General features: G+C 37.9%; 1 protein-coding gene across 9 annotated transcripts in view; it reads right to left on the bottom strand.

The window, feature by feature from the left end:
- Positions 1-25,530, bottom strand: part of LOC106166491 (atrial natriuretic peptide receptor 1) — a 162,442-nt gene that overhangs the window by 4,892 nt on the left and 132,020 nt on the right. For all 9 annotated transcript variants that reach the window (XM_087003862.1, XM_087003860.1, XM_087003861.1 and 6 more), the window contains 14 exons: positions 16,816-16,927; positions 13,982-14,177; positions 11,591-11,726; positions 10,442-10,533; positions 9,690-9,828; positions 9,136-9,217; positions 8,074-8,191; positions 6,516-6,614; positions 5,920-5,997; positions 5,414-5,518; positions 4,065-4,136; positions 3,226-3,391; positions 2,694-2,849; positions 2,208-2,379 (listed from right to left, as the gene is read on the bottom strand). In XM_087003862.1, the coding sequence (XP_086859988.1) occupies positions 2,208-2,379; positions 2,694-2,849; positions 3,226-3,391; positions 4,065-4,136; positions 5,414-5,518; positions 5,920-5,997; positions 6,516-6,614; positions 8,074-8,191; positions 9,136-9,217; positions 9,690-9,828; positions 10,442-10,533; positions 11,591-11,726; positions 13,982-14,177; positions 16,816-16,927 (1,723 nt within the window). The remainder of the gene's footprint in view (positions 1-2,207; positions 2,380-2,693; positions 2,850-3,225; positions 3,392-4,064; positions 4,137-5,413; positions 5,519-5,919; positions 5,998-6,515; positions 6,615-8,073; positions 8,192-9,135; positions 9,218-9,689; positions 9,829-10,441; positions 10,534-11,590; positions 11,727-13,981; positions 14,178-16,815; positions 16,928-25,530) is intronic.

The raw sequence follows: 25,530 nt of genomic DNA, 5'->3' as shown, positions 1-25,530 counted from the left end.
AGTTAAATCATACATAAAATGCTTTAGAAACCACAAACTATTCCTACGTTCGGATAATGAAGTTTAATAGATATTCAAAAAGTAGCCTTCCAAACAGTCTATGGGAATATCGAAACTAATTTGGTTTTAATGTCCTTGGGAAATTAGGGAGACAGTCTAATGTCTAGTTATTAGATTATTCAGTGTTACAACGGTTCGCTCGGCACGTTGCTTTAAGTAAACTAGCGCGGTATCAGGGGATCCTATGCAGACTACAAATAGCAAATTCCATGACTAAACTGAAGTGTCTCAGGTCTGTAAGAAACGTTGATATGCGGTGATATAGGGAATATATTCACTGATGATTGGAAAATTGGATTGATCATTCTGGGCGCAAAGGTGAAAAAGGTTTGTGCCATGCTTTCTGTCATTGATCCTCGACTTCTTTGTACACACGTGGTAATAAGATAGTCACCAATTAAATTAGTATTATAAAACACTCGAGTACACCATTAACCTGTGACACCATCGTTAAAGACTGCACAGAGAACGATGTTGGTCTAACCACTGGCCGCTGGCATGGAGACCAAGAGGAACGCTTTGGGAGAATATCGAGATCGCTTGGCCACAAATTTGTAACTCCATGGCCATTCCCAGCGACTGATGGTGAGATCTGGCCAAAAGTCGTCCTCTAAAATGAAAATGAAATGTAACCGAGGGTCCGAGTAACAGATTCATATAGGTTAGGTTTAGCGTGACGCAAGTAGGCCAAAGCCTAGCAAGGGGATCACTTGTACAAATCAAAAGGAACCGGCTGTGTCCTACAGAGGGCCATCCCGTATATGGCACCGATATAAATGGCGTTAAAAGGTAACTAGGTGGTCAAAGGAAAGAACTAAAGACTTGTGATAGTTACCCAATTTGGCGCGATCGCCGTGGTGGTGTAACTTTTGGAGCCCAGTATAAACGGTGCCTAGATGTAAATGAGAGAGAGAGAGAGAGAGAGAGAGAGAGAATCGTTATTACATGAAATATTTGAGCAGGGTACATGTTCACCGTACTAGTGTCTCTTCTACCAGTAGCAAAGGACGAGCCATTTTCAATAAACAAGTACAGTTCGTTAGCCATCTGCCAAATGGATGATACTTCATTACACACAGTCACAGAGCTCGTTCGAAATGGTAAGGAAGTCTGTCATGGCTGATGTCAAGATGAAGAGATATGGCGCCATGGGAAGGGGCTACTATTTTTAAATAAATGTCAGTGTCTATTTGCTATTGATTGCTACTTGCGGTTACAAAATGGTGCTAGCGAGCAGATTTACATTAACCGATTTTTTTTTTTACTTATTGCAATCGGTTGTAGTATATACCGGATTTTCGCAACAAATCCAACTTTTCTCGAGACAAAAAGGCAAATTTCTCCAGCTCTTGAATCATCGCACCGCCCTTCCCTGTACTTAGATTCGATGTTTTCTACCGTTTTCAATACAATAACTTAAGTGTTAACGAATAGTGATGCAATGTCTTCCTGGCATTTTACTTTAATTTGAAGAGTTCTATTGATTTCATGGACTGAATTAGGAAAGATGAAAAAGGATATTTGGACATAGACATATGATTAAAGGCCTTTTTTTACAACACGTAAAGTATACCTTTAAGGTACGTTTTTCAGATGCATGTACCCGGTAGCACCTACATCACATACATGCCAAGTTAAGTAAAGCAAGCTGGTTTTGGACGTTTTCTCAATTATATACAACTTGGCAAGATAACTACTGAAATATGTGATGTCACTGTCACTATATAACACGTCAGATAAGGTGAAATAAATTGTTTGAAATTAATTAATATCAATCCACAATCTCTTTTTACACCGCCACATAGCATAGGGTTGAAGGGGCGCAGTACACATTGATTTTTTTATCTGCATGCTGCTTATTGCAAGCAGCTATGTCAATGTGACATAACAAAACATCAAGAAATCTGCTAATTTCTGTGCAAGAACGGTAACATTCTTGCAAGAACGAACAACATCAAATGTTAATGTGATATTCACATGTTTTGGCCTCAACTCTTCCCAAATAAAAATTCTGCAATATCAAAGGATTGCTGTAACCCATGCAAACATATATCTTGTCAAAAACTTTTTAAAATAATGCAACTTTTGCGATAAATACCAAACTTCATTTTACAGTTCACATCTGGGATTCAACAAACATTAACTACCTGTTAAGTTTCCTGATGGCAGTTTTAAGGCTATGGAAATCTGGGCGTTCGATTGGGTCCTCGGCCCAGCAGCGGCGGATGAGCTGCGCCAGCTCGTCATTCGGGCACATCTCGTCTCCTAGTGTCGGGCGGAAGAACGGCTTCTGGCCATTTTTAACCTTCATGTAGATATCTGAATAATATTAGAAAATAAGTTTATAATAGATACTGCGGCGGAAATGACCTCGATTTAAAGGAAAAAAAGAATAAAAATAAGGTTAAAATTAACAGACGCATCGGTTTCATAGTAATGGTACAGCTGAAGAAAACATTTTATTATCACATCTATATGCATGGACATACATGTTGCAAGGAATTCATCAGAAAATACCACCTCTCTCTCTCTCTCTATGCGTGCGAAGCTGAGTAAACGTTGGGGCGCCACCTCAACGCTGTGGCCCTCCATAAATCTACTTATGACACCGGTATCAAAAATAAACTTATTACCCTGGGGACTCATCTCCATGTGTTCCAGGTAGAAAGGCCCGTTGCGATAGACGATCTCCTGGCAAACCACGGCAAAAGAGTAGACGTCGCCCTTCTGTGTGCCCTCGGGAGGCCTGTTGTGCATGCGCAGTAGCTCCGGGGCTGACCAAAGCTTTCCTGGAAGAAATAAAAATTAAATTATTGGATTTGACTTGGACATTCGGGCACGATGAGTGATGATATAAATAAAACACATATAAAAAATGGGCACATACGCATAATGACCATATTTCTATTATTCTAAATATACCCTAATACTAAAGAAAAACGCATTATTCAATGTAAATGACAGGTACACCTAACAAAATTGTTTTGTTTTCCTTGTTTTACAAAAGACGACGGACTGTAAAAGTCATAGCAATGGATAGCCGCTGACATTGTGCAAATTGTGCGAAAGTAAATCTTCGAGGATACATTATATTTACTGCTTATCTCAAATTGTTGCGTGTATATACACTATTATAAAACATGTAACAAAGGCAACTATACTCACGTCTGTAGAATGCATACGTGTCTTCGTCGGATTCGTAAGGCGTGCCACGCAGTGAGTGGAGCCCGAAATCGGTTATTTTCAAAACGAAACGACTGTCCACCACGGCGTTGGAACTCTTCAGGTTGCCATGGGAACGGATTTCAGTGGAGTGCAAATATGCCATTCCCTGAAACAATGATAGGAATATGCAATATGTGCACTCTACATATACATCCCTTCAAACTCGCAATATGAATCTCAGTCATTACTATTATTAGATGTAGCCGAAGGTATAGGGTATATAAAAAAGTCATTCTTGGTGATGGTTATTATCTTAAATTCATAAAATTGAAACAAAAACAGGTGTGCCACGTCCTGGTCTAACCAAACACTATTGCATTGTACGTTCCTTTTATTACGATTGTCTGACACGATACCATTAGAGTAGGACATATGCTAATTTATACAAAATACGCCTAAAGCACTGGGTCCCTAAATGAATCTTTATAACACCATAATTCTAATGAACTAAATCTTTGTTAATCACCAAACTAAACTTAGAAGTAGCAGGGCCTCACTAGTGACAAGGTTCGTAATGTCTTAATTGGCTGTCTCAATTTAGGGTAAATCTGACAAAAAAGGACGTTTCTGTGAAACATATTATCAAAAGTTACACTCGGCACTGTGTTATTATTAATGGTAATTGAGTACATTTGAATTAACTCAGACGTCTCTGGTAACATGTGTTTTCTAGGATTTCACTATTACTTACCATTGAAAAGTGGATAAAAATTTTAGTGATGTTATTCAGAACTTGCACAAGTCATTTCATGTTGTGTTATCAAATGCAATTCACATACCCGTATTATATCTTGCATTAATGAATAGCGGAACATCCAATCCAGCTTTATCTGTTCGTTCTCAAGGACATCCTGAAATACAGTGAGAAGTTATTAGATCATATCATTCCGTCGTCTCAATTTTCAAAAACAGCAATTCTGATATTGGCTTATCTGTACTGGAAATGGACATATATATGACATATTATACATTAGTTGTCTGGACTTGTATTTGCTTATTTTCTCCTGAAAAGAGCGTGTTGAGAATAACGCGCGAAAAAAAAATATATATAAGATAGAAACAAATATACGTTATTCCCTACACAAATACCATCTCTTCTATATACATGTTTATATAATTTACTACAAAACCTAAGAATTGCTGTAGAAACTCATCCCTCGTTTACATACAGGTAAGTTGCTTTTTATTATATCTTTTATGCCATTCTTCTGGCATTATATATAAAATTAATCATGGTAGGTAATCGACAGTCTAGCCACTAAGCATAAAGTAAATCGAGATTTTACGGAATTCGGAGACGAATCGGTTCAGAAAGAATGGCACTTTAGCAAGTGCGGTGCAGAACAAGCTAACTGAATTTATTTTATTGTATTTTTTGCTTGTTTCTCTTACGTTCTGTCGAATTACAGTCTATTGCCTAACAATACGAACCCATTGAATTTTGGGTGTTATTTTAGTAAGTATTGCTTTCTAAAAAGACGTTCCGGCGCATAGAATTTTACCCTTGTCGCTAAAATGTTAACCCCAAGTCAGGCAGATTCTCATAAGTTACCATGTTTCGTATGACGCAACGCAGTGAGGAAGTCCTCACCTTTGGCTATCTCGGCGTATTCCCATTGGAGAAAGTAATGTGGTTGCTTAGATTGATCTCTCTGTCTGTTTTTCTCCTTGTAGGAGATCTCGTAAGATAACTGACAGTTTTTGCTTATTGCTGGAAGAGTGCCAGTCTAGATGGAAATGTCACGAGGAGGATTGTTTAAAAAAGGCGACGTATGGGTTTAAGGTGACAAATTCCTATTATCGTTCGTGTCCCTCTTGGAAAAATCCAATAGTCTTATGTGCAGGTGCAAAGAAATTTGCACACATTACGCGTCTATGGGTGAAAATACAGGCCATGGATTTGTTCGCATAACAGTTAAAAAACGCTAGCTTCTGCGTCTGATGTTTTCTAAAAAGGTCCTGATCTGAGTAACAAGGAGAATGTCAACGTGGTGTGTAATAATGCGGAATAAGTTTCAGTACTGGGGAAGAAGATAATGTCATTCCATGGTGTTATACAACGTTGTGATTTTACAACCAACGGTTCCAGAACGGCAAGAAAATAGGAAGCCATTTTAAGGGCACTTACCTGGAGACTTCCCTTGGGGCAGTATTCTGACAAAATGCACATATTTGGAATGTCAATGCACGCCCCTATAAAACGCACCAGGTGGTCATTCTGGAGATCGCGCATCTATAAGAAGATAAACATTCAATTTATCATCTTGAAAGCAAAATTGGTTTTTAAAATGACAATAAAGATCCCATAAAAATAGTAAAATAACTAGGTTGATAAATAGTGTATTGTATGTCCGAATGTAACGCTTTGTAAAATCAATGAATCAAATGCATAGGGCTAATCAGCGAGATGCACGCACAAATGCATTGCCTAATGCAATAAATAGATAAAAAGTAACACAAAAATTGCATTAAGATAACCATTTACACACGAGCTGTACAAGGTATGTTAGTATACTTCGAATGCCATACGGCATACTTCTTATGAAAATAACGCAATGTAATGTTCCTATGTCTTGGATTACGTGACTACAACGTTTAAAAGCTTGTGGCGCATGGTAAAAAAACAAGAAATACCCTTTTAATCTCTAGAAGAACTGGCTTTGACAGTTGTATACTTGGCTTGTTGATCTTCTTAATTGCTACCACTGCGGCCTGCAAGATAAACATTCCGAAAAAATAACAGAGAGGAAATAACTTATCTAGAGGTTGTTTCAGTCAAAACAAATATTGATCTAGACAGAGAATTATCTCCACCAGGAATGTAAAAGAAAAAACACGACACCGTGGGGAAATATTGGAAACAAATAAAAATGGGGACCGGAACCCATGGCCCTAAAACAGTCACACTTGGCTGCAGACACTATGCCAATTCAATATGCCAGTATCAGGTAAAGGAAACGGGAGTCACGTAGCAAAAACAAATCGTTCTTTTTTGTATACATCGACTAATAGCACTTTCGCTTTAGGGGAGGTGTTCTTTCAGCCTGCGAGGAAGAACATGGCTTTTAAATGTCATAATGTTTTCAGGTGGCGTTTCTCAAAGTTAATACCTTTCCAATACATTTGCATCGTATATCACGTGTGTTTTATTTTCTAATTTCTTTGCCTAGGATACTGCATTGCCTGCCATTAGGAAATGGGTCTGAATTTGTAACACATATGGGGCGCACCTTATAGTATCCTGTCGTGGTAAACATTTGCTTGTTGCCCACGTTGCTCAACTGGACTGCAATGGAATCTACGGAGTATTGACTGGCGCTGGAGTATCTCTGAAATGGAAATGAAACGACCTTGTAATCGTGCACAGTCAGCATGATACCGCATTTTCGACAAAGAAAGAATAAAAGATATCACTGAAACAGAAGATATGTTGTGGAAATCTTTAAAACTCTGACTTAATTGGAACACTCTACACAATGTTACATGAACATCTTAAACCCATTTCGCCCACTCACCCAGTGCACACGCAACCATATACTATATGAGTCTATTTTTATTTAACATTTTCACACCCGTGACAATATCACGATGCAGAACATTCAAAAAGTATTTAAAACGATACACTAAGTGCCCCCTACTAGATGCCAAGACAAATCGAATACGTTTCAATAGAATGTGTTAATTTTAGATCAGATGTTCTTTTTAACATTTGTTCCCTCTTGTGTGCATGTATTTCTGTGATATGGTGCGTCGGCAATATCCCTGTTGTAGAAACACAGACATGTTTCGATCAATAGCGAGTGATTTGAGGCGATATCTGGGCACTTAAGTTCTCAGTTACATGTGAATTTTAGAATCTAATTGGAAAAGTTATCATTTTTGTAAACGTGTCCTGAAATGATTTTAACTGGTGGAGAGGAAAGGATGGTTTTTATTAATTGAACGGAATAACTTCCTCAAATGTATGGTGCCAGTGCAAATAACGTTACCATGTAAAATGTACTAGTAAATTATACACTTCGTATTTTAATTGCTGAAATTTCGTTTTTGTCCATTAATTGTGCCATTCCAACTTTGAACATGGCCGTGTGGACAATGCTCTTCTTCATTTTTAAATCTTCATAAAAAAGATTCCATGAAGCACGCCCCTGACATTATGAGCGCGTATATAATATATGAAGGTCTGAAAAAAAGTCCGCGTTGTCTGTGATACTCAAACCACGGCTCGAGGCAAGTAAGGCCGGAAGAACTCGGGGTTCGTAATGGCTGAAGGACTCATTATGAGTGGCTGAAGCACCATTAAACACATAAATCAAAGAAGTTGTAGCTTGGAATGTCCTTGTGACGTCAGGGTAAATTGATGCTTTTTTTAAACTGAGTCCCTTTTCGTTTGTCTGTCTGTTTGTTTGTCAATTTCATTGTAACATTCCAAGAAGCATGTTTCAAAATGTGTGATATCTTTTGTTACACGAAACAGGATATATGCCATTAAACACTCCAAGCATACGTGTTCTAGCTCTTATTTCGCATTGCACACAGATATTTTGGTACTCATTTAGTATCAATTTCTCCTGGTGGCTAATCATGGTTGTTTCTCTTATCAACATCGCGCATAACTTTACCATATTGTTGTAAGTTTTGATATCTTTAATGGTATGATAGAATACACCATATGAAGTGTGTCTACCGCGTAGGAAGTGAGAGAAGTGATTTCCACATAGATTCCGTTTTTGTTTTTTGAGTGCTGTTGTCACTGTCACCGGTACTGTCGTAGGTAGCAGTTCTTACCCTTGTTAAACTAATCCTGCTGCCAACTCTCTTGGGTCCACCGTGATGGGCAAACATGATGTCCTCCCAACGGATTCGCCAGCTCATTTCTGCGAGCTCTGCCTCCAATTTGAAATGTCTGAAAGAGAAAATGCTCGTGTCTCATAATCAAATCATCCCCGCCTAAAAAAGCCAGCAAAAAGCTAATTATTCCTCTTCAGAAAATTTGGCACCAACAGAAAACCACATAAAATAACATAACAGAGTTGTATTGTCCGTCGGGGATAGGTTATGACTGACTAAATTTCAGTGCGTTACGCTAATTTCTCAGCGAAAAGTCGTTTGCTAAAACATTAAAGTCAACATTTCTAATATTGATAAAGATTGATAAACATGCTATATTCTATCACACGTCATGTATTACATCATTTTTTTCTCTAATGCGTTTGATAAGCTTTGTCGAAAACATTATACAATATTTTTACTTGTTAATGATGATAATTGGTTATATTAAGCTTTTTAAAAGCATTTTCCTGTCTCAGTGATATAAGTTGCCTTGGTATCTATTTGCTCAGAAGCTAATTCAATTATATGTATTTTTTCCTTTGACGCATGCATTTTTTTAACAATTGCAATAAAGCAACTACCAATTCTGAGCCCAACTTATTGCAGTGCGTGCATGAAAGTAATATTCTGACGCATTTTATGGCTTAATTACTTCTTTGCAAGTAAACATATTATAATACCTTATCATATTGATATCACATTAGAAAAGAATAATCCCTTATCCCCTTGGCAACACTGTTTATATAAAGCACATACAAGTAGGTATGGGTTAAAGTATACCACCACAAGATTGCTATTAGCGAATACGCCCTACTGCTTTTCAACCCAAAATGGCGGATATGACCCCCCGACCCTCGTCGAAAAGGAAGAACAGGAAAAGGAAGAACAGGAAGGGTAGAAACGTCACTGCACGTAGCAATTTGCCCAATATTAGAGAAACATGTTCTTTTAATAGACGGAATTTCCCGGATCTGCCTGTGCAGTCATCCTGTTTTCAACCGTAGTTCTATTACAAACCTATATATGAAGAAGGCCCCTAGTGACACAATGATGAGTAGAGAGCTGAAGACCATGATGACTATGGCATATTCTGGGAGTTCTGAAAGAGAATAAATAGAAACTTGTAAATGCAACGGAAAGTCTAATGGCTGCTAGGTTCTCTTTGAAACGTGGTCAAAATTTTTGTAATGCTTCTTTATTAACTATCCCGATGTCCTCTTCCAAAATGTCTAGTCGATTACCTGAAAGATCTCACACGAAATATTTTAGAAAAGTTAAATCTACAAGCAGTCGGAAGTGCCCTTAAAATAATAGTTAAAGGTTGAAATGAACAGTTGTAGGGGGGTCATTTAGCGTGATTTGCAAGTGTACCCCATATGCCTGATAATCAAAACATTACTTTTCAAAAATACATTTTATATTGACGTTTTCCCATGTCAAATACGCAGTTCTTCTGAACATTTGAACCATGTGTAAAAACGTTACCGAATGTGCATCTGCCCACGATTTTTTTAAATGCAAAAGTAATAGCAGAACAACCAAGTCGTACGTCAACAGATTTCCGGCCCTACCTTTGTTTGGACATTTGGATTTATCGAAACCGCATTTTGGTACATCAGGCGGGGGTCCTGTCCTCCCTCCTGCCCAGTGAATCTTCTTCCCAGGCACCTCATCGTACTGTTTACGGTTACCATAGTAATTGGCAACCACCTTGAAGAAAGAACAAAATCATATACAGCCACCTGTACATTTAGACATGACAACTATAATGATGAAATCAATTTGCACTGCTGATTTGAGACAACAATGTTAAGTCAAATCACATAATTGCTATACAGAAAATTATGGCCAGTTATCTACCCGTTTAAATACCTAACTATAGAGACAAGAGGTGTACTGAGGTATATTCTCATTCGATATTAAAATAATTCATAAATTGAAACATGACAAGAAAACGTGACCTGGTTGCTATGTAAGACCCATATTGAAACTGAAATTGCAATATTTGAAGGAAGCATGTGTTTATAATATCTACAGAATGAACGATAAAAAGTTCTTGAAACGTGCAGGTACTGGTATGCTTACTGGACATAAAGGACATACATCCACGGTCACGTATACGTACAGTACAATAATAATAATAATATTCTTAATTATGATTACAATAATTACAATAATAATAAATACATTTCAAGCTCTATCTAATTAATACTTTAACCAGGACGAAGTGTATAACGTGATCAGGAATCCGTTCCAGGTCGGTTAGCTGTTTTAGCCAATGTTTGTGATCAGTGGCGGTCCTTTATTTTCGACATCAACTCACTTCAAACTCTTGAGTTTCCGGATTCAAGTCAAGCAGGGAGTAGTCTGCGTTTCTGTCTCCGTTTTCATCTATGCTTACAGTGCCAGTAATTCCTAGAATCGAAGGCATATGACATGTGTATATAGTGAAAAGTGAATACGTTTCATCAAACAACAATTTTCGGATTCCTCCTTGTTGGTCATTATATTGTCTGTTATAAGTGATGTAAGTTATGGCATCTTTTTGACGATGTGCTTAATAAATAAATAAATAAATAAATAAATAAATAAATAAATAAATAAATAAATAAACACACTACTGAGGCTATTGTATTGACTCGAATTAATGCTATACAAACCAGCCTCTACATGTATTTGTTTATCTATGATTCATTAAACAGATCGTAAAAAAGGTGCCACAACAGGAGAATCAATCATAACCAGTATTTCACTAATGTAGTTACTACACATATACAGGCTGTTGCCATGTTCCTGTCGAATAATTGATAAATGACTGCGCAAAATCTAATGTATTTTGGGTATGCTAAATGTATGCTTTCACGGACAGATATGGAAATGCTGGTATTCTAAAGGCAAAGACTTAATTTATATGCACATTAGTGGGTTAGTATAGATTATTGGAATGAGCGTGAGCAACAATGCTTGATTCATGTTATGTCAAAATTAAGTTAGGGCTGAATGAAATTACATACAGTACGTCTCATATACAACTCCTGCGTATAGTGGAGGTATGGGGAAATACAAAATCGTCAACTTGAAGGCTGATGGCATAAACGAACGTATTCGCGCGCGCACACACACACACACACACACACACACACGCGCACACACACACAATGACATATCCAGACATGGGTATGTGTCACGTGCACCTCCTCCCCTTTCCCCCGAAAACACCCATTCTCTACCCTAAAAGCAGTATAACAAGCGAAACGAGACAAAAACAAGCAATTTCTATCCCTGTGCTGGTACAGGTTATATAGTGCAGTAACATTGTCTTCCTCTACTATTTTATATTAACCCAAGCAAAGCAAGGAAAAGTTAACTTGTATTTGTACCCCATTAAGCAAAAAAAAAAAAAAAAAAAAAAACTCGAACCGCCAGTACGCACACCCATGGGCAGATGCACGCACTTGCGCAGTAAATGTACCTTCAAATGTTCTGTTCCACATTCTCTTGGTGATCTCTGCACCGTCCGTCACGTTGAAACCGTCCTCAAGCGTCTGGTTTAGTGCAAGGGCATACAGAATGACAGCGTCATGGAAAGCACCGACAAAGCTGTTCACCTAGAACACGAACGCCACAGAAGCATTTAAACGTTTCCAATTAAAATCCGTCATGTTCATCTGTTTTCGTTATAATACTTCATAATAATACATATAAACGAACTTTAGGACGTGTTTAACCACAGTTATTTGTTTTGCATATGTGTTTAAGCCATTCATTAACAAAGTTTTTCGACCGTCTGAAATCTTGGGATTTGGATCAAAACAAGGCATCAAAGCTTTCAAATAGACAGACGCAGGTTATGTGTTCAGATGCATGTAAAAAGTCCGTGACAGCTGTAATAAAATGAAAATAAATATCTGAGCTTTTAAATGAATATGATAGAATTTTAGTTTATCATGTTCATTGAAAAGTCTAAATGTAACAGATGGGCGGATGGAGAAAAAGATCGTGATATAGCGATAATTAATCTAGGTTAGGATTTTTAGCTTTGAGTAATTCAAAGCTGTACCTTATTTCGACAGAAATGTATTAGAGGTCATGAATTCGATGTGATTTGTCACATATGAGTTACACATTGTACTACAGTATATAGATTTCTAATCAGTAACTTTCATACAGATTTTTTTACCAAGCTCATACTGATAACGGCCCTCATTTAAAAGAGGTCACCCAGTCAGGTCGACAAGACGTAATTACGACAACCTTCACCTTAACTAATAACAGCCATCTGCTCTTAAATAGATTCAGGTCAAATAACATTTTAATGCCCCAAAGAATAGTGGCTATCAATCCTTGTCGTACGGACATTAACAAAAGAAATTCATACAAGCGCTCATTTAGTGCTCATTTAGTGACGTCATTATCGAATAAGACGCTGTTAAACTACCATGCCATAGAACAAAACTGAGAATCAATCGCAGAACAAACGAGCATCGCTCATCAACCGTGGCGCGGCATCGATTCTAGGATATTCAAAGGCAGACGACCAAGAGTGCTAATAGTCTTTTTCCCGCCGTCGACACCATTCATAACAATCGCGGGTCACGTACGATCAGCAGCTGAGGGCATGGATGAATTAATCAATAGAAAAGCGCGGGAATTAATGGCACTTGTTTATTACTCGGACAGATCGGGCTAGTAATAAACGTGCGTGATTGACGACAAACGCAGGAAGTCCCTGCGATCTCGTTTTTTTTTTATGAGTCTTTGGTGGTGTCTCTACAAGGAAAGATATTGAGATATTGTTTGATCTTCGCCTACGCAAATGGTGCGTTAAACGGAAGATTAGATTACCTAGAAATCGTGGCGATTTGCATCTTTAGCCAGCCGTAACGGGGATCAAATGTTCCAAAAGAGAAATTTAATCGATCCCTTAAAGTTCATGAAGGATTGTGCAAAACAGATAATCCTTTCTGAGAAAATAACAAAATTCGTTTATACGTAACTGGTTGCTCCAAACATTTGGTCCCGTCATTCATGTAGTACTTTCTTCAATCAGACAGATCACCATTTTGATTAAATGGTCAATTGGTTAAACGAAAATTCCAAAAACTCTTTTTTCGTTTGGCATAAATAAAACCCCTTATTAACTGGCCAACTTTTAATCAATTTATATATTGAGTTTGTCATTGATGCGTTAATAAATAACGTACTACGCGGGATGGAGGAAATATTGTATGCATTTTATGGTGAAAGGTTCAACGTACAGCTGTACTTTCCTGTGCTTCTTATACGTAAGATCCCAAAGGGATCTAATATCAAATCAAACAATGTTCTTGAAACGAGCAAATTAATTCTTGAGACATAACATCAAATATTTTTTTTCTATGATAGCACTTGAATTATTTCAAAAGAAAGAAAGTGCAACAAGTGGAAGGTCTACAAGGAAGTCATTTTGGACTGTGAAGCTTCAGGTCGCTTAGATAAATCGGGGCGGAGTGTGTGAAACACGTCTTATTTACCTACTGTAGAAAAATCCTTACAAATATGCAATGCATTTATATATAGTAAGAAAACATTATTTGACAGACTATTTAAGCTTATAAGAGGTAGACATAAATTATTATTATTATTATTATTATTATCATTATTATTATTATTACAGCTTATGGTTAAACATGTATCTGCAAGCGTTCTTGAAGTGTAAAATGAAACACCATTAACTATGTGAGATGATAAATAGACGAAAACTGCTATAACTACACTGTATAACATATAACAATTAATAAAATATAAAAAGAGTGAAATCAGTTTACAATGAGATCATGCATTCTAAAAGGATTAAGCTGTCTTAATATATATAAACACCTACCTCTTCTTCGCCGTAAGTAAAATTCTTGTATTCATCCTCTGCTCGTCTTTTGACTTCCTCTGAGAAGTTTCTGTACGCTTCACTCTCAGGTTTTCTCAGGGTGATTGTCATGAGAGCCTCGTAAGCCTTGCGGGCGCGCTGATTTTCGGCATCCGTGTCGCTGGCATTGTACCAGGGGCGGGCACTTTGGTTTTTGCTATAAAAAATCATACATTTTCGTTTAAAGATTTGTTTTAAAATGGTAGAATGTTTACGTTCAATAGAAAACTTAATAAGCTCTTAACTAAAAACTGAAAGAAAAAGTCGAGGTTTAGTTGTTTGCGCGTTTGTATATATGTTATTAGAACACAATCAATTGTGACTGCACACTACGGGCTATTGCAAATGCATATTTGCTATATATACATGTATCTGCAACAGTCAGTTTTTGGTATTGCACATGGCACTAACCATTCAATTCTTGTCTTTGCTTTTCTTGGGGATATTGATGCTTTCTTCATTCTTATTATCTTTATCTTGTCTGAAAATTCGGCAGCCATTACAGCCCACCGGCTAAATGGAGGTCATATGCGACCATTTTTCTTACAAGGTTCAATTAAGATGCAAGGTACTGGCGTCCCTTGAAACAATGTACCCCAGTAGGCATGCTATTTATGTCGGTGATGGCCATTTCATCCCACGCTTGAATTAGATTATCAAGTCACCATTGATTTTATCATTAATCGAGACAATCACACAAATCATACACAATATGGACGGCAAGGATTAGGCCACTAATATTCATATCAATATAATTCCAGTTATCGATGATGACACTACTTTTTAAAGCAATGTGCATCATAAAGCAAGAGCTGCCAAAGTGCGAAATCAATTACAATGACTGTTTACGGGATATTTGGTAAAAGGAAAAGAACATGAAAGAAAGGAAAAAAATGGCGGGGAAATAAAAAAAACAGCAGGTTTGGCCACCCATCACTGTATCGATTGCAAAAACTTGAATGCACCCCACTAATAAGTGCACTTTGGTATGACCAGTGATAAGTCGCCTATGGAAAGTATGGCAGGGTATTCCAAAATGGAGATTTAATACAATGACGACTCTGTGCAGTGTACATGTAGCTGTAAAGACTGGGTTCCTATCCCTAGATCGATCTAACGGGGTTTCTCGCTAAGTGGCTCAGATGTCTGGCACGCCTGCTAAAGCTGCTAAACGATACTTAAATACCACCTATCTAAGTCGCTTAAGTTAATTGCAATTAAGCCATAATCCCCTTGGAGATAGTTCGATCCAAATTTAGTACTATAGCCTCTGGGCATGGTCTCTAAGGTAATAAAATTAATGCCGTCCCGAACTGATGCACGGAGAGAAAGAGTATTTGAATGCCAGAACTTTGAAGTATTTAGTATTTGGGGGGTGGGGGGGGGGGGGGGGGGAGGGGGCAGGTAGCCTGTGTCCAATACAAGTATAAATGTACACAGCACGTCTCTATAACTTCAGTTTGCTTGGTCAATTCTCAAAAGTTAAGATAAGTAATGACTGATGATGTACAAAGACAAAGCATTGCTGAGCTGCTTCGCTTGTCTCTAGAGTTCATATTATTTTAGATTGATATTTTACTCCCAGTGAGGGTCCGTTAATTGCTTTACTACGGACAGCTGATCGAAGAGCCGGACCTAAAAAATGTCACAATATTCTCTCCGAATCTCTCAATCATATACCATTATAGGGTAAATGTACAGTAACAAGAAACGCGTTTATTCGTAGGTCGATTTTTGTCTGTAGTTTAACACAGCTGTAAGACAATCAGATGAAAGACAATAATCATAACAATATATCTCCTATACCTCATTTCTACTTTCATGCAGACAAAATCGACTTTAAATGATAGGGCCCTAGAACAAAGCGTGTTAATCTAGCTCTCCTCGATATAAGAAATCTCGAGTTTATTGTTTTTGCCTTCTTTAGCTAACAAATAAGCGGAAATAGCCAATCGAGATGAATTCTTAACCGATTGTATAATCAATCGAGTAGATTTATTGAATGAAATTCGACTGCCGTAAATGCGTCGTTTTTGTATATCTAAGGCAGACATTTGGTTTATAAACACAACTTGCGTCAGGAAAAGGTATGCTTCTTCCCATTAAGTCCAATTTGATCCAGCAAAAAAGAAATGTGCTTCTAAATGTTTTAACGGACAACCTGTAGCAACCTGCGCCCGTCTGCTAGTAGAATATAAGGAAAAACACCGTAAAACACTTATGGATATTAATACGCGCCAGTGGCTGAACTTGTTGTGGCATCATTTATACTGAACTGAGTAACTGTTAAATCCCACATCCCTATAGTTCTGCTACCATTAATTAATGGTCGATTTTAACAACATGAGGAAGAATGGAGGGGGGGGGGGGGGGCACAAAACGTAGGGGTACATTTTAACCATTACATTAAATGTCCTTATATGTTACGAAAATGTTATCTGATATATTTAATCATATTACGTATTTAGGCGCAGTATTTATACAACGTTAACTTCACCGGCAACTACAACCATTAGCACTATATGCTACTCGCTTTTCCAATGAGAGGTAATTGAATTAAATAAAATACAATTAGAGTACGACTAATTTTAAAGCCCTTTTATATATGCGGGTTGTGTGTGTGCTTGCGCATATGCTATCGGCCTTGGAGCATTTTGTCTATTGCTCCATCTGTCCCCTACCACCGCGTGGCTATGTTTTACATTCGTTCGGGGTAAATTAACCTACCCGTACAACTTCGGTCTAAATTGTACTATAGTCACAGTTTTTGTCCACATTAGAAACACCGAACCTACCTGCTAAACAAGTCAATGTTGAAGAAGACATATTCTCCATTGATGAAATTCAGCTCTTCTGCCTTCAGCATGATCTCACGGACAGAGGCGGGAGAAGCGCACAGTACCACGACTGGAACAAACAATACATATTTACCTATATGTGACAGCGGGTGAGAAATGAGTTACTGCACTGCGAAATCCACAAAAGATATTCGTCAAATTTTATTAAATTGTGATGAAATAAATAAAACTTTATTGAAATTGATACATGTAAGTATTTGCCATTCTGTGAATTTCACATCGTTTAATTTGATGCTAATCATAAGTAATCGAAATGCAAAAAGTTTACATATGTATAAATGCATCAATAGAATACAATGGTGGCTTACAACGAACAAGATGAAATCACTTTAAAACATCATGAGAATCTTAGTACACATGAAAAAATTTCGTTAACTATGGCGTCTCTTATTAATTCCAAGATAAATCTTCAGACGACGTGCGTAGGGTTATCATACTGATCATAAGATACAGTTTATTAAAATAGCGTAGCCTGATTGTATGGTTTTGTTCAAACCAAAATTGGTTGGAGTCTGACAACACATTTCAATCTAAAACCGCATAGCGTAGTGGTAAACCTCTCATGGAATGAACGCGCATAAACAAACGCACCGAATCCTCTATTATCATACACTGGTATTTTGTTCGCAAATCATTTTCAAGGTGAATAACTGGCATCAACCACTATTTCGCAAATGCTAAGTCGACCTGACACATACAGATTGAAAAGTTCGTGACATATTGAGCGTGTCAGTACAATCCAAGAAATGATTTAACTTTCCTGCCAATCATTTTTTCTGAAAGGTAGTTCGGTACCGTTCCTACATGTATAGTGTAGCCATCAGTTCAACAGAAAGTCTGGTGATAGTATTCGATGCAGTATGCTTCAACTATTGATTTAATTTAAAACCTCAAACAGGGAATAGAGGTTTTGATTAAGTTAATCATGGCAGTGCTGTCATTATTCTTATCAGAATTGTTAAAATGGTTATTCTAGACGTTGCCTTGGCATTTATCTAACCTAAACAACAAAAACCATGAAAGATTATAAAATAATATTAAGTATATATTGGAAAATGCAAAAAAAGGAAGGGGCAAACCTTGTGACTTATCTCAACAGCTGCTTACATAGAAGTCAGTCAAATCACGTTAAAATATATCACGTTAATATATTATTTTGCAAATATTTATGCAGAGTTAACCCAACATTTTTAATTTTTGTTTCCGATTTGTGCGTAATCAACTACAATGTTTTACTGCTATCTTGCAGGCTCATTATAATAACCATATTCACCTGAAAAATAAAAAGCGGTACAAATGTGCCACACACATAAAAAAGAACATGCATGTCTCCTTGAAAAGGTAAGACTGACGTTTGACAAACAAGTTAGACACGATGGCACACAAGCACGGTTGGCTGACCACCTAGCTACGAGTTCAAATTCCACTTCATGTTTATTCCTTGTTCATTGCAGTAAAGGACAAGGTCTCTGAAGCATGTGAAATTAGCTACATTCGAGTTCATAACCGAGCGCCTGTCACCTGAAAGTCCCCCGAGGTTCAGACGTCATGCAATGCTAAATGTCGAGTCTTCCGGACTGTCGATTCGCAATGTTGAGATCCTATCTGGCTTTCTCTGACAGGTTTGAAGAGAGTACGCTTCAAATTTCTTAGTGGAATGAATAAAATCTTTATTTTTAGGCTCATTAATCTCATTTAGCGTTTTAACACCGCGGCTTCCGCACTGTGAATTGACCATGCAATACCAATGCCTACCCAGGACAGTATAGAATATCGAGATTGGTTTGTCCTTAAGACGGAACAGCACGCATGCGCTCTGGCTTAGAAGATAATGGAAAGTATTAATCTAAGTGGCGATACAATTCTATAACACGCTTTCAATCACAATCTGAGTTATTTCATTGAACACAGAGCTGGAGTTTACAGGATAAAATGCACAATGGTTGCTCAGATAATGTCATGGCCCATTCAATGAAAGTAGACTTTAAATTTGCTATTTTTTGGCTTGTTGATTTGGTCGTTCCCAGTAATGGGCGTTGGATAATCGTTTACTTAGTCCACTTTCTCTTTGGTCTATAGCCCCGAGCTGAAATCGCCATGGCAAAGAGAACTGCTTGTGTTCCGGTTGTCAAGACAAGCTCTCTACTCAGGGCGCCCATCAGTCTATAGTATATTATATGTCCTAATCAGACAGGGGAATCGTCATCAACTTCCATCAATTTCCATTAATCAAGCCATACGAACCAAATGAAGTTGGGCCCCAAGGTATTGACTAACATTGCGGATCGACAGAAGTATATAATTTGATCCTTGGTGGGAGAAAATTAAGAAAAATATTACAGTTTGTAATAGCATACTTTGCGCGTTGCGTTAAGGATCGTCGGAGACTGGCACTTTTCGAATAGAATGTCCGCTTGTAGTCAAGGCAACTGTGGCTTTGCAGCAAGAGTTTTCCATCAAATACCATAACATTTTTTTTTCTGATGAACAGTCATACGAGTTAGAAAAAGAGAGTATATATATATATATATATTAATACGGTGTGGTCACAACCCATTTCTTCACCAGTTTACCTGGAGAAACAAAGTAACTTCATCTAGCTAAATCATAGTATGTATCTGCACATAAACAATACGAAAGCACGTTGCCTGATTAAAAAATCAACTTTACAAGTCCTGTACATTGTACCTAGCTGTATCCCCCTTCAGTTTATAGGTATCATGCAGCTGAATAGCTATTACCGAGAAGCCTATCCCTATACAACTCCCTATACGAATCCCTCTTGGTTTAATTTGTAATAATCATTACAGATACTGTAGGTTGAGGGAAACACAATGGAAAGAAGTATGGTTTATATTCAAGATGCTTCAAGAACACATATGCAATGTTAAACAACTGGAAGAGATTTAGTACAAACAAACCTAGAACTGTGTGTAAATGTCCGCGACAGTCAGACAGACAAACTGGCAGACGGACAGACAGACAGACAGACACAGAGACACAGGCAACCGTATTCCTGGATATCCCCTTAACCTAATTATGTCTTATTTTTCTAGTGGCAAAGATTGCTATTAAATTCTCTCTCTCTCTCTCTCTCTCTCTCTCTCTCTCTCTCTGTGTGTGTGTGTGTGTGTGTGCGTGCGCGCGCGCGGTATAGTAAGCATGACAGGCGTTAATTGAGAAAGATAATTATTTTTGTGCTACAATTTGGTCTTGTAATCACTCCTAATAAACATGGTGGCAATTGATTGTGGTGAGGACCCGAGATTCTATTTGAATGCTTGATCTGCTATTAATCCTTGTAATCGTTTAACCAAAGCACGGTGGCAGATGTGAATGAGGAGTTCAGCGCACTCGAGCAGACCCATTTGACGAGTTCATCGCAGACAGATTCCATATTAAGACTAAGGAAATGAGCGCTGTCCAAACAACATATAGTTAATACGCCTGTCACTCCTGTACTGATGCACTGTGTTGTTCATTACATGTTCATGTTAACAGCAAGTTACAAAGATATCACACGTGTTGTCAAAAATGCACTTTTTTTTGTGTGCGTGTGTGTGGCTTTCTTCATTGTATCACCATGAAAAGATATTGGCAAAATTGTACTCATTCAACTGCTTCGAAATTACAATTAAGAGAGACAATCGTGGAACAAATAATAGTAGACTGTATCAATGATGGGACAACTTCAAATAAAGCTAATAAGCAATCGTTAAAATAGGGGTCTCAAAACAAAATAGACTCCAGCCTGGACAGATCGGCAATTATATTAGTGCAACCGCTGTTAGTTTATTCCACACGTTAGATTAATTCTCGCCGGAAAGACGTTTCTTTGGGTTAAATTTGCATTAAAAAGTAAGATAACCTCGGCCGTGATGCTTGGCGTACCTCATTTCGAGTCATTAAGCAGTTGTTGTGCTTAACCTATATTCCTTGTGTATAAAATTTCGAATTCTGGAGGTTCAAATGTATATGATGTTGCGGATGATAGGATTTGTCGCACTGATTATTCATCAATTTCCTAAATGTTTTTATGCAAGTTCCTGTGATCCCCCTCCCCCAAACTAAATCAAAGTTCTCAGATGGAAGGTGTCGAGTTGCATTACGATTTTATCTCTTCTCAGCACTTTTCTTAAAAACAGAACTACAAGCTGCAACAAGCAGAACTTTCCAGCATCAAAATCACTGGGTGTGTTTTCTATATTTTCAACTGATGAGAAAATAGCATGTTTGCTCTAATAAACCAAAAGCTTCAAATAACTGGAAACTGTACATGAAGGAACCTTTCGTTAAAATGTTCCGTAAGAAGCTGTCACATAAAAAGATCAAAAATAAAAAAATAAAACCACAAAACTACGCATGCGCAATGCAGTACGAAATCCCCTCTTTTAGTTCACAAAAGCATCATTTGTCAAATATTCATATCGGTGTCAGTTTAATCCTTTCACTATGGCTACAGTCGTTTTTCAAAATCAAGACGGTATCTATTTAGGGTAGGGGTAAGGGTGGGGTAGAGAGAGTGGGTGTAGTGGTGGGTTTATGTGTGGGTGAGTGTGGGTGAGTGGTTGCAAGGGTGGGTGTGTGTTGGGGGTGGGGGGGGGGGGAGGCGCCTCCAAGCCATGCAGTGCTCGCTAGATGTAACTTTTCATCTTTTCGTTCGGTCATTGTTCCTGAGATACAAAGGACAAACTAAAGACACTTTCATTTTATTGTGAGTGATGAGGAACATCAGGAAAAGAAAAATCCAATATGTCTTGTCAACCACGAGGGAATTCTGTTACATTAACCATGCTTATAGGCATAATTGTCTGCTGTAATTCTTTTGCCGTGGGCTGCTTCTTTCTAGTTGCGTTTAGACAGAGACAGGCAGGGACCGATTTCAGTCCAAATAACGAGCTGATCACATGCACTGATCAGTGATTTAGCGCACCACGCCCAGCGGGATGTCTATGCAGTCCGCCTAATATGCAGCAGCCGTTTTGACTATATCTAACAGGACTCCATCAAAGAGGTGCTCGCTTCTTTCACCAATACGAGTTTGAGTTTGTATCGGAATGCAGCTTAACTGGGGGAAGTGTGTAGCTTCAAGTAATTAGGATTATCAAATGAAAGCATCTAAGGACGCAATCTCGGAGAAAGCGAATCAATGAGGATGTCATTCCCTTATTACAGCGCTTCAAATCGAATGCAATCGTTGTGTTCACAGCGTGCTTATTTTCTCCGTTATAAACTAAACAATGTTGTTTTTCCCAAATCTCAATTCCTGGACGAGATGATAGGACCTCGTCGATAATGCAAAAATGAAAAGGCAACCATTTCCAGGTCTTTTGATGTATAGTTTTACTACAGAAATAGAATATTTCGGCAATTTAGAGGCAATCCATCGAGGTCTCCGTTCAATAAACCGTATTCTCATGTGTATACAATGGAATCAATTTTGTACAATAAAACACTGCATTTAGAATGTGTAGGTCTAACTAGCGTAACAGCGTAAGAAAGAAAGAAACATTTCAAAACAGCGTGTTTTGTCGTGTGCAACGAAACCAATTTAAAGGAGTATGATTCTGACCTTACAGCTTCTGGCAGATAATCTGCTATGACAGCTAGCAGAAGAGATACCAGTTATATTGGATTTTATTCAGTATTTCAACTCAAGCGTAAAATTAACTTACAGGCAAAATAAAGATCCACCCAACAGCAATCACCAGAACTATCAAGTAAAACCCTGTCGATATTGAATAAGGAAGGAACTGAAAAGCATTGATGGGTATCTAAAGAGAAAGTACCAGGTAAAACATGGCCAAACCCACTGTATATTTCGTCATGCGTTTCGTTTTTTATTAGCCGAGTCGCCTGCACGAACTGAAATTTTAATGTCATACTAATGAAAAACTGAAGCGCTGAATTCCCTTTAGTAACACAGGCAGGCACACACGCACCCTGGTCATCAGTTCAATATTAAGGGAGGTAAAAAATTACAATTAATTATTAATATATTCCTACAAAATTATGAATACGCCTTGAGCTCAAACGTTCAAATCCGACAATTGGCCTTTTCAATTCAACCGTTCCGTTTAAGTTTCAGGTCTCCTTCCATGTAATCCACGACAGAGAAGAAGTAGAATGAACACTGAAAAAATAACGTGCCAGAGCACAAGTCATGGTGTGCTTGGCAAGCCTTTGATGTTGTTAACATTAATTGCACTAATCAAAGGATAATATTACAGGCTTGAATAACATTTTTTTCCTTTTTATCTCATTTGAAGAGACATTTGTCATTGATACAACCAAACAACAATCGACGTGGAGATTGCGCTTGTCGTACGAAAAACAACAGCTGTAATTTTTTTGAAGTGTACATTGAAATATATATATAGATAACAATAATGTGAAAACGATATGCATTTAAGTTACAAAAGAGATGATAACCTAGTACAAGTTAGACAAATGCGGGCTTTTTCCACGCACATTGTATCCTAACTTCTAACAACCGAAAAAATACACTTTGAGCCACCTGCAAGGCGCTGCTGGAGGTATGATATTTTCACCTTCCTCCGTACCCGCCCCATTAGGTACCTATCCACAGAGACTTCATCTTTTTATACTATATTATAGTGTATAGCGACAAAGAAAAATAAATATGGATCGCAGGCAGTCTATTTATAATTCATCCATTCGGGGATTTAAGGGGATGCCCAGTGCTGTGTGTTAACTAAAACGACACGTATTTTGTGACTTTTACACACATTAAGATCCCTCATATATATCAGAGGCAATGTAAAATGCAATAATATTGCAACCATTTTTTGTCATTATTACTGAGATTTAAGTGGAGGCCAAATTAAAATAGGCTTACTTTTGCAATCATTTATTTTTCTAGGTACCTAGCTGATATGATATTTTTAAATATTAAAAAAAACCAAGTGTGATTAATATTCCAATAAAAGAGCGTACCAAAATGTGCTCTATCATAATAATCATAATAAATATCGTGCTAGCAGAATTGCAGTCCGTTATTTGCAGTATACGACTTAATTATGTGCATCGGATCCACAGACAATTGGCAGCAAATGGTTATAAAAGAAAGAAAACAACCTTGAGGTACCCCAGGAAACACTTGGATGGCCATAATAACCTCATTTTTTACAATCGATAAATTGCACTCTACATAGCAGCTGGTCTCGGAGGTTCCTCGGAGTAATGGGCATAGTTACCCCTCTACTATAACCCCCGCTGAGAATTCACAGAAATTAATCTGTACAAGGAATGAGCCCAGCCATGTTTAAAGCGCTTCTTTTTTAACTCAGTTCCCAGTGGTGCTGACCCACAACTTAACTTTACATCGACGTTCAGCGCTTGTTTTATCATCTTGTTAACCTATGAAATGCGTTGCCTTTCACAATTAACCTCCCGAATCTACAGTGAGTTTTGTTCTGAAAGCAGGTAAAGGTGTCTTAATTTGACCGGTTGGTGGCAAACTTTGATGGTAAATCATGTTTTGCTTATTCGCCCTTCCAAAAGCTTGTTTCCTTGAAATATTTTTATATTGACCATTTTGTGACCAACATGTGTATCGTGACTCTGACCGTAGCTGAACTTCCTTAAACTTCATCTGCATCGATCAGAATGTTTGTTACAAGGCCCAGTTCAGCTCACTGAAAAATTCATGAGATTTGACTACATCCATGCGTGTTTTTATAATGGGCATCACCCGAGATATCCCGCAGTCTAGGAAATCGGCGTATAAAAAGAAGCGAGATTTCGCGGGATTTCGCAGGATTTCGCAGGAAACGTTGGGTCAAGAAAAATGGCAAACTAGCAAGTACGGTGTGACAAAGAAAGAAAACTTCCAGGTTTCATTATTGAATACTTTTCTGGTTGTTTTCTCTTATTTTCTGCCAAATTTCAGTCTACTGCACAGCGCTTCGAATTCACCATGTTGTGCGTGCCACTTTTGTCACATTTGCGGAGCGTAGAGCTACACTCATATCGCCCAAAGGTGAACATCACCTCACGCGGGTTCGCGCACCTTTTTCTAGACTCGTATGACGTTAAGCACGGCCGTCAGCCTCTGTGTAGGTTTTCTTAGCCTTTCTTATGCCCATTCAAATGTGATTAACTGTTCAAGGCATCGGATTAGGAATAAAAACTCCTAAAACCCTAATCGATATCTAGTAATCCCTTAAAGGGGCCACAGGGTTCAGTGTCTTGACTTCATGTTCACGTTTCGCCCGAGCAAAACTACATGTATAAGTCAAGCCCCGAACAAGTATTGACTATACACCAAGCTTATGAGTGACGTGCAGCTTCTTTCGAACATAACCTATGTGTGTTTGTATTACAAGCACGCGTAGAAACGTGTGCATTGACACACGTTTGTGCTAGTGGTTGGTATGGTACATATGACTGAGTAGGTGAAAATTCGGTGTTGTTGGTATTATTTGCTATTTTGCTGTATTCTGTTTTATCCATCTATTCATTCGTTAATTGATTTTGAACGAGAATGCCTCCGAACGCTTTTAAAGTGCGCTTTTCAAATCTCCCGCGCTCCAATGTACACTGAAGAAGGGCGAATACTGTAAGTTAAAACGAGTACAAGATTAGTCACCTCCATCATCTCTATAAACACTCCCATTTAAATACAAGTTC

Source organism: Lingula anatina, chromosome 2 (assembly GCF_051362555.1).
Source record: "Lingula anatina isolate TDL-2025a chromosome 2, LinAna3.0, whole genome shotgun sequence".
In the NCBI taxonomy this organism is placed as follows: Eukaryota; Metazoa; Brachiopoda; class Lingulata; order Lingulida; family Lingulidae; genus Lingula; species Lingula anatina.
This window is presented reverse-complemented; position numbering and strand designations above follow the sequence as displayed.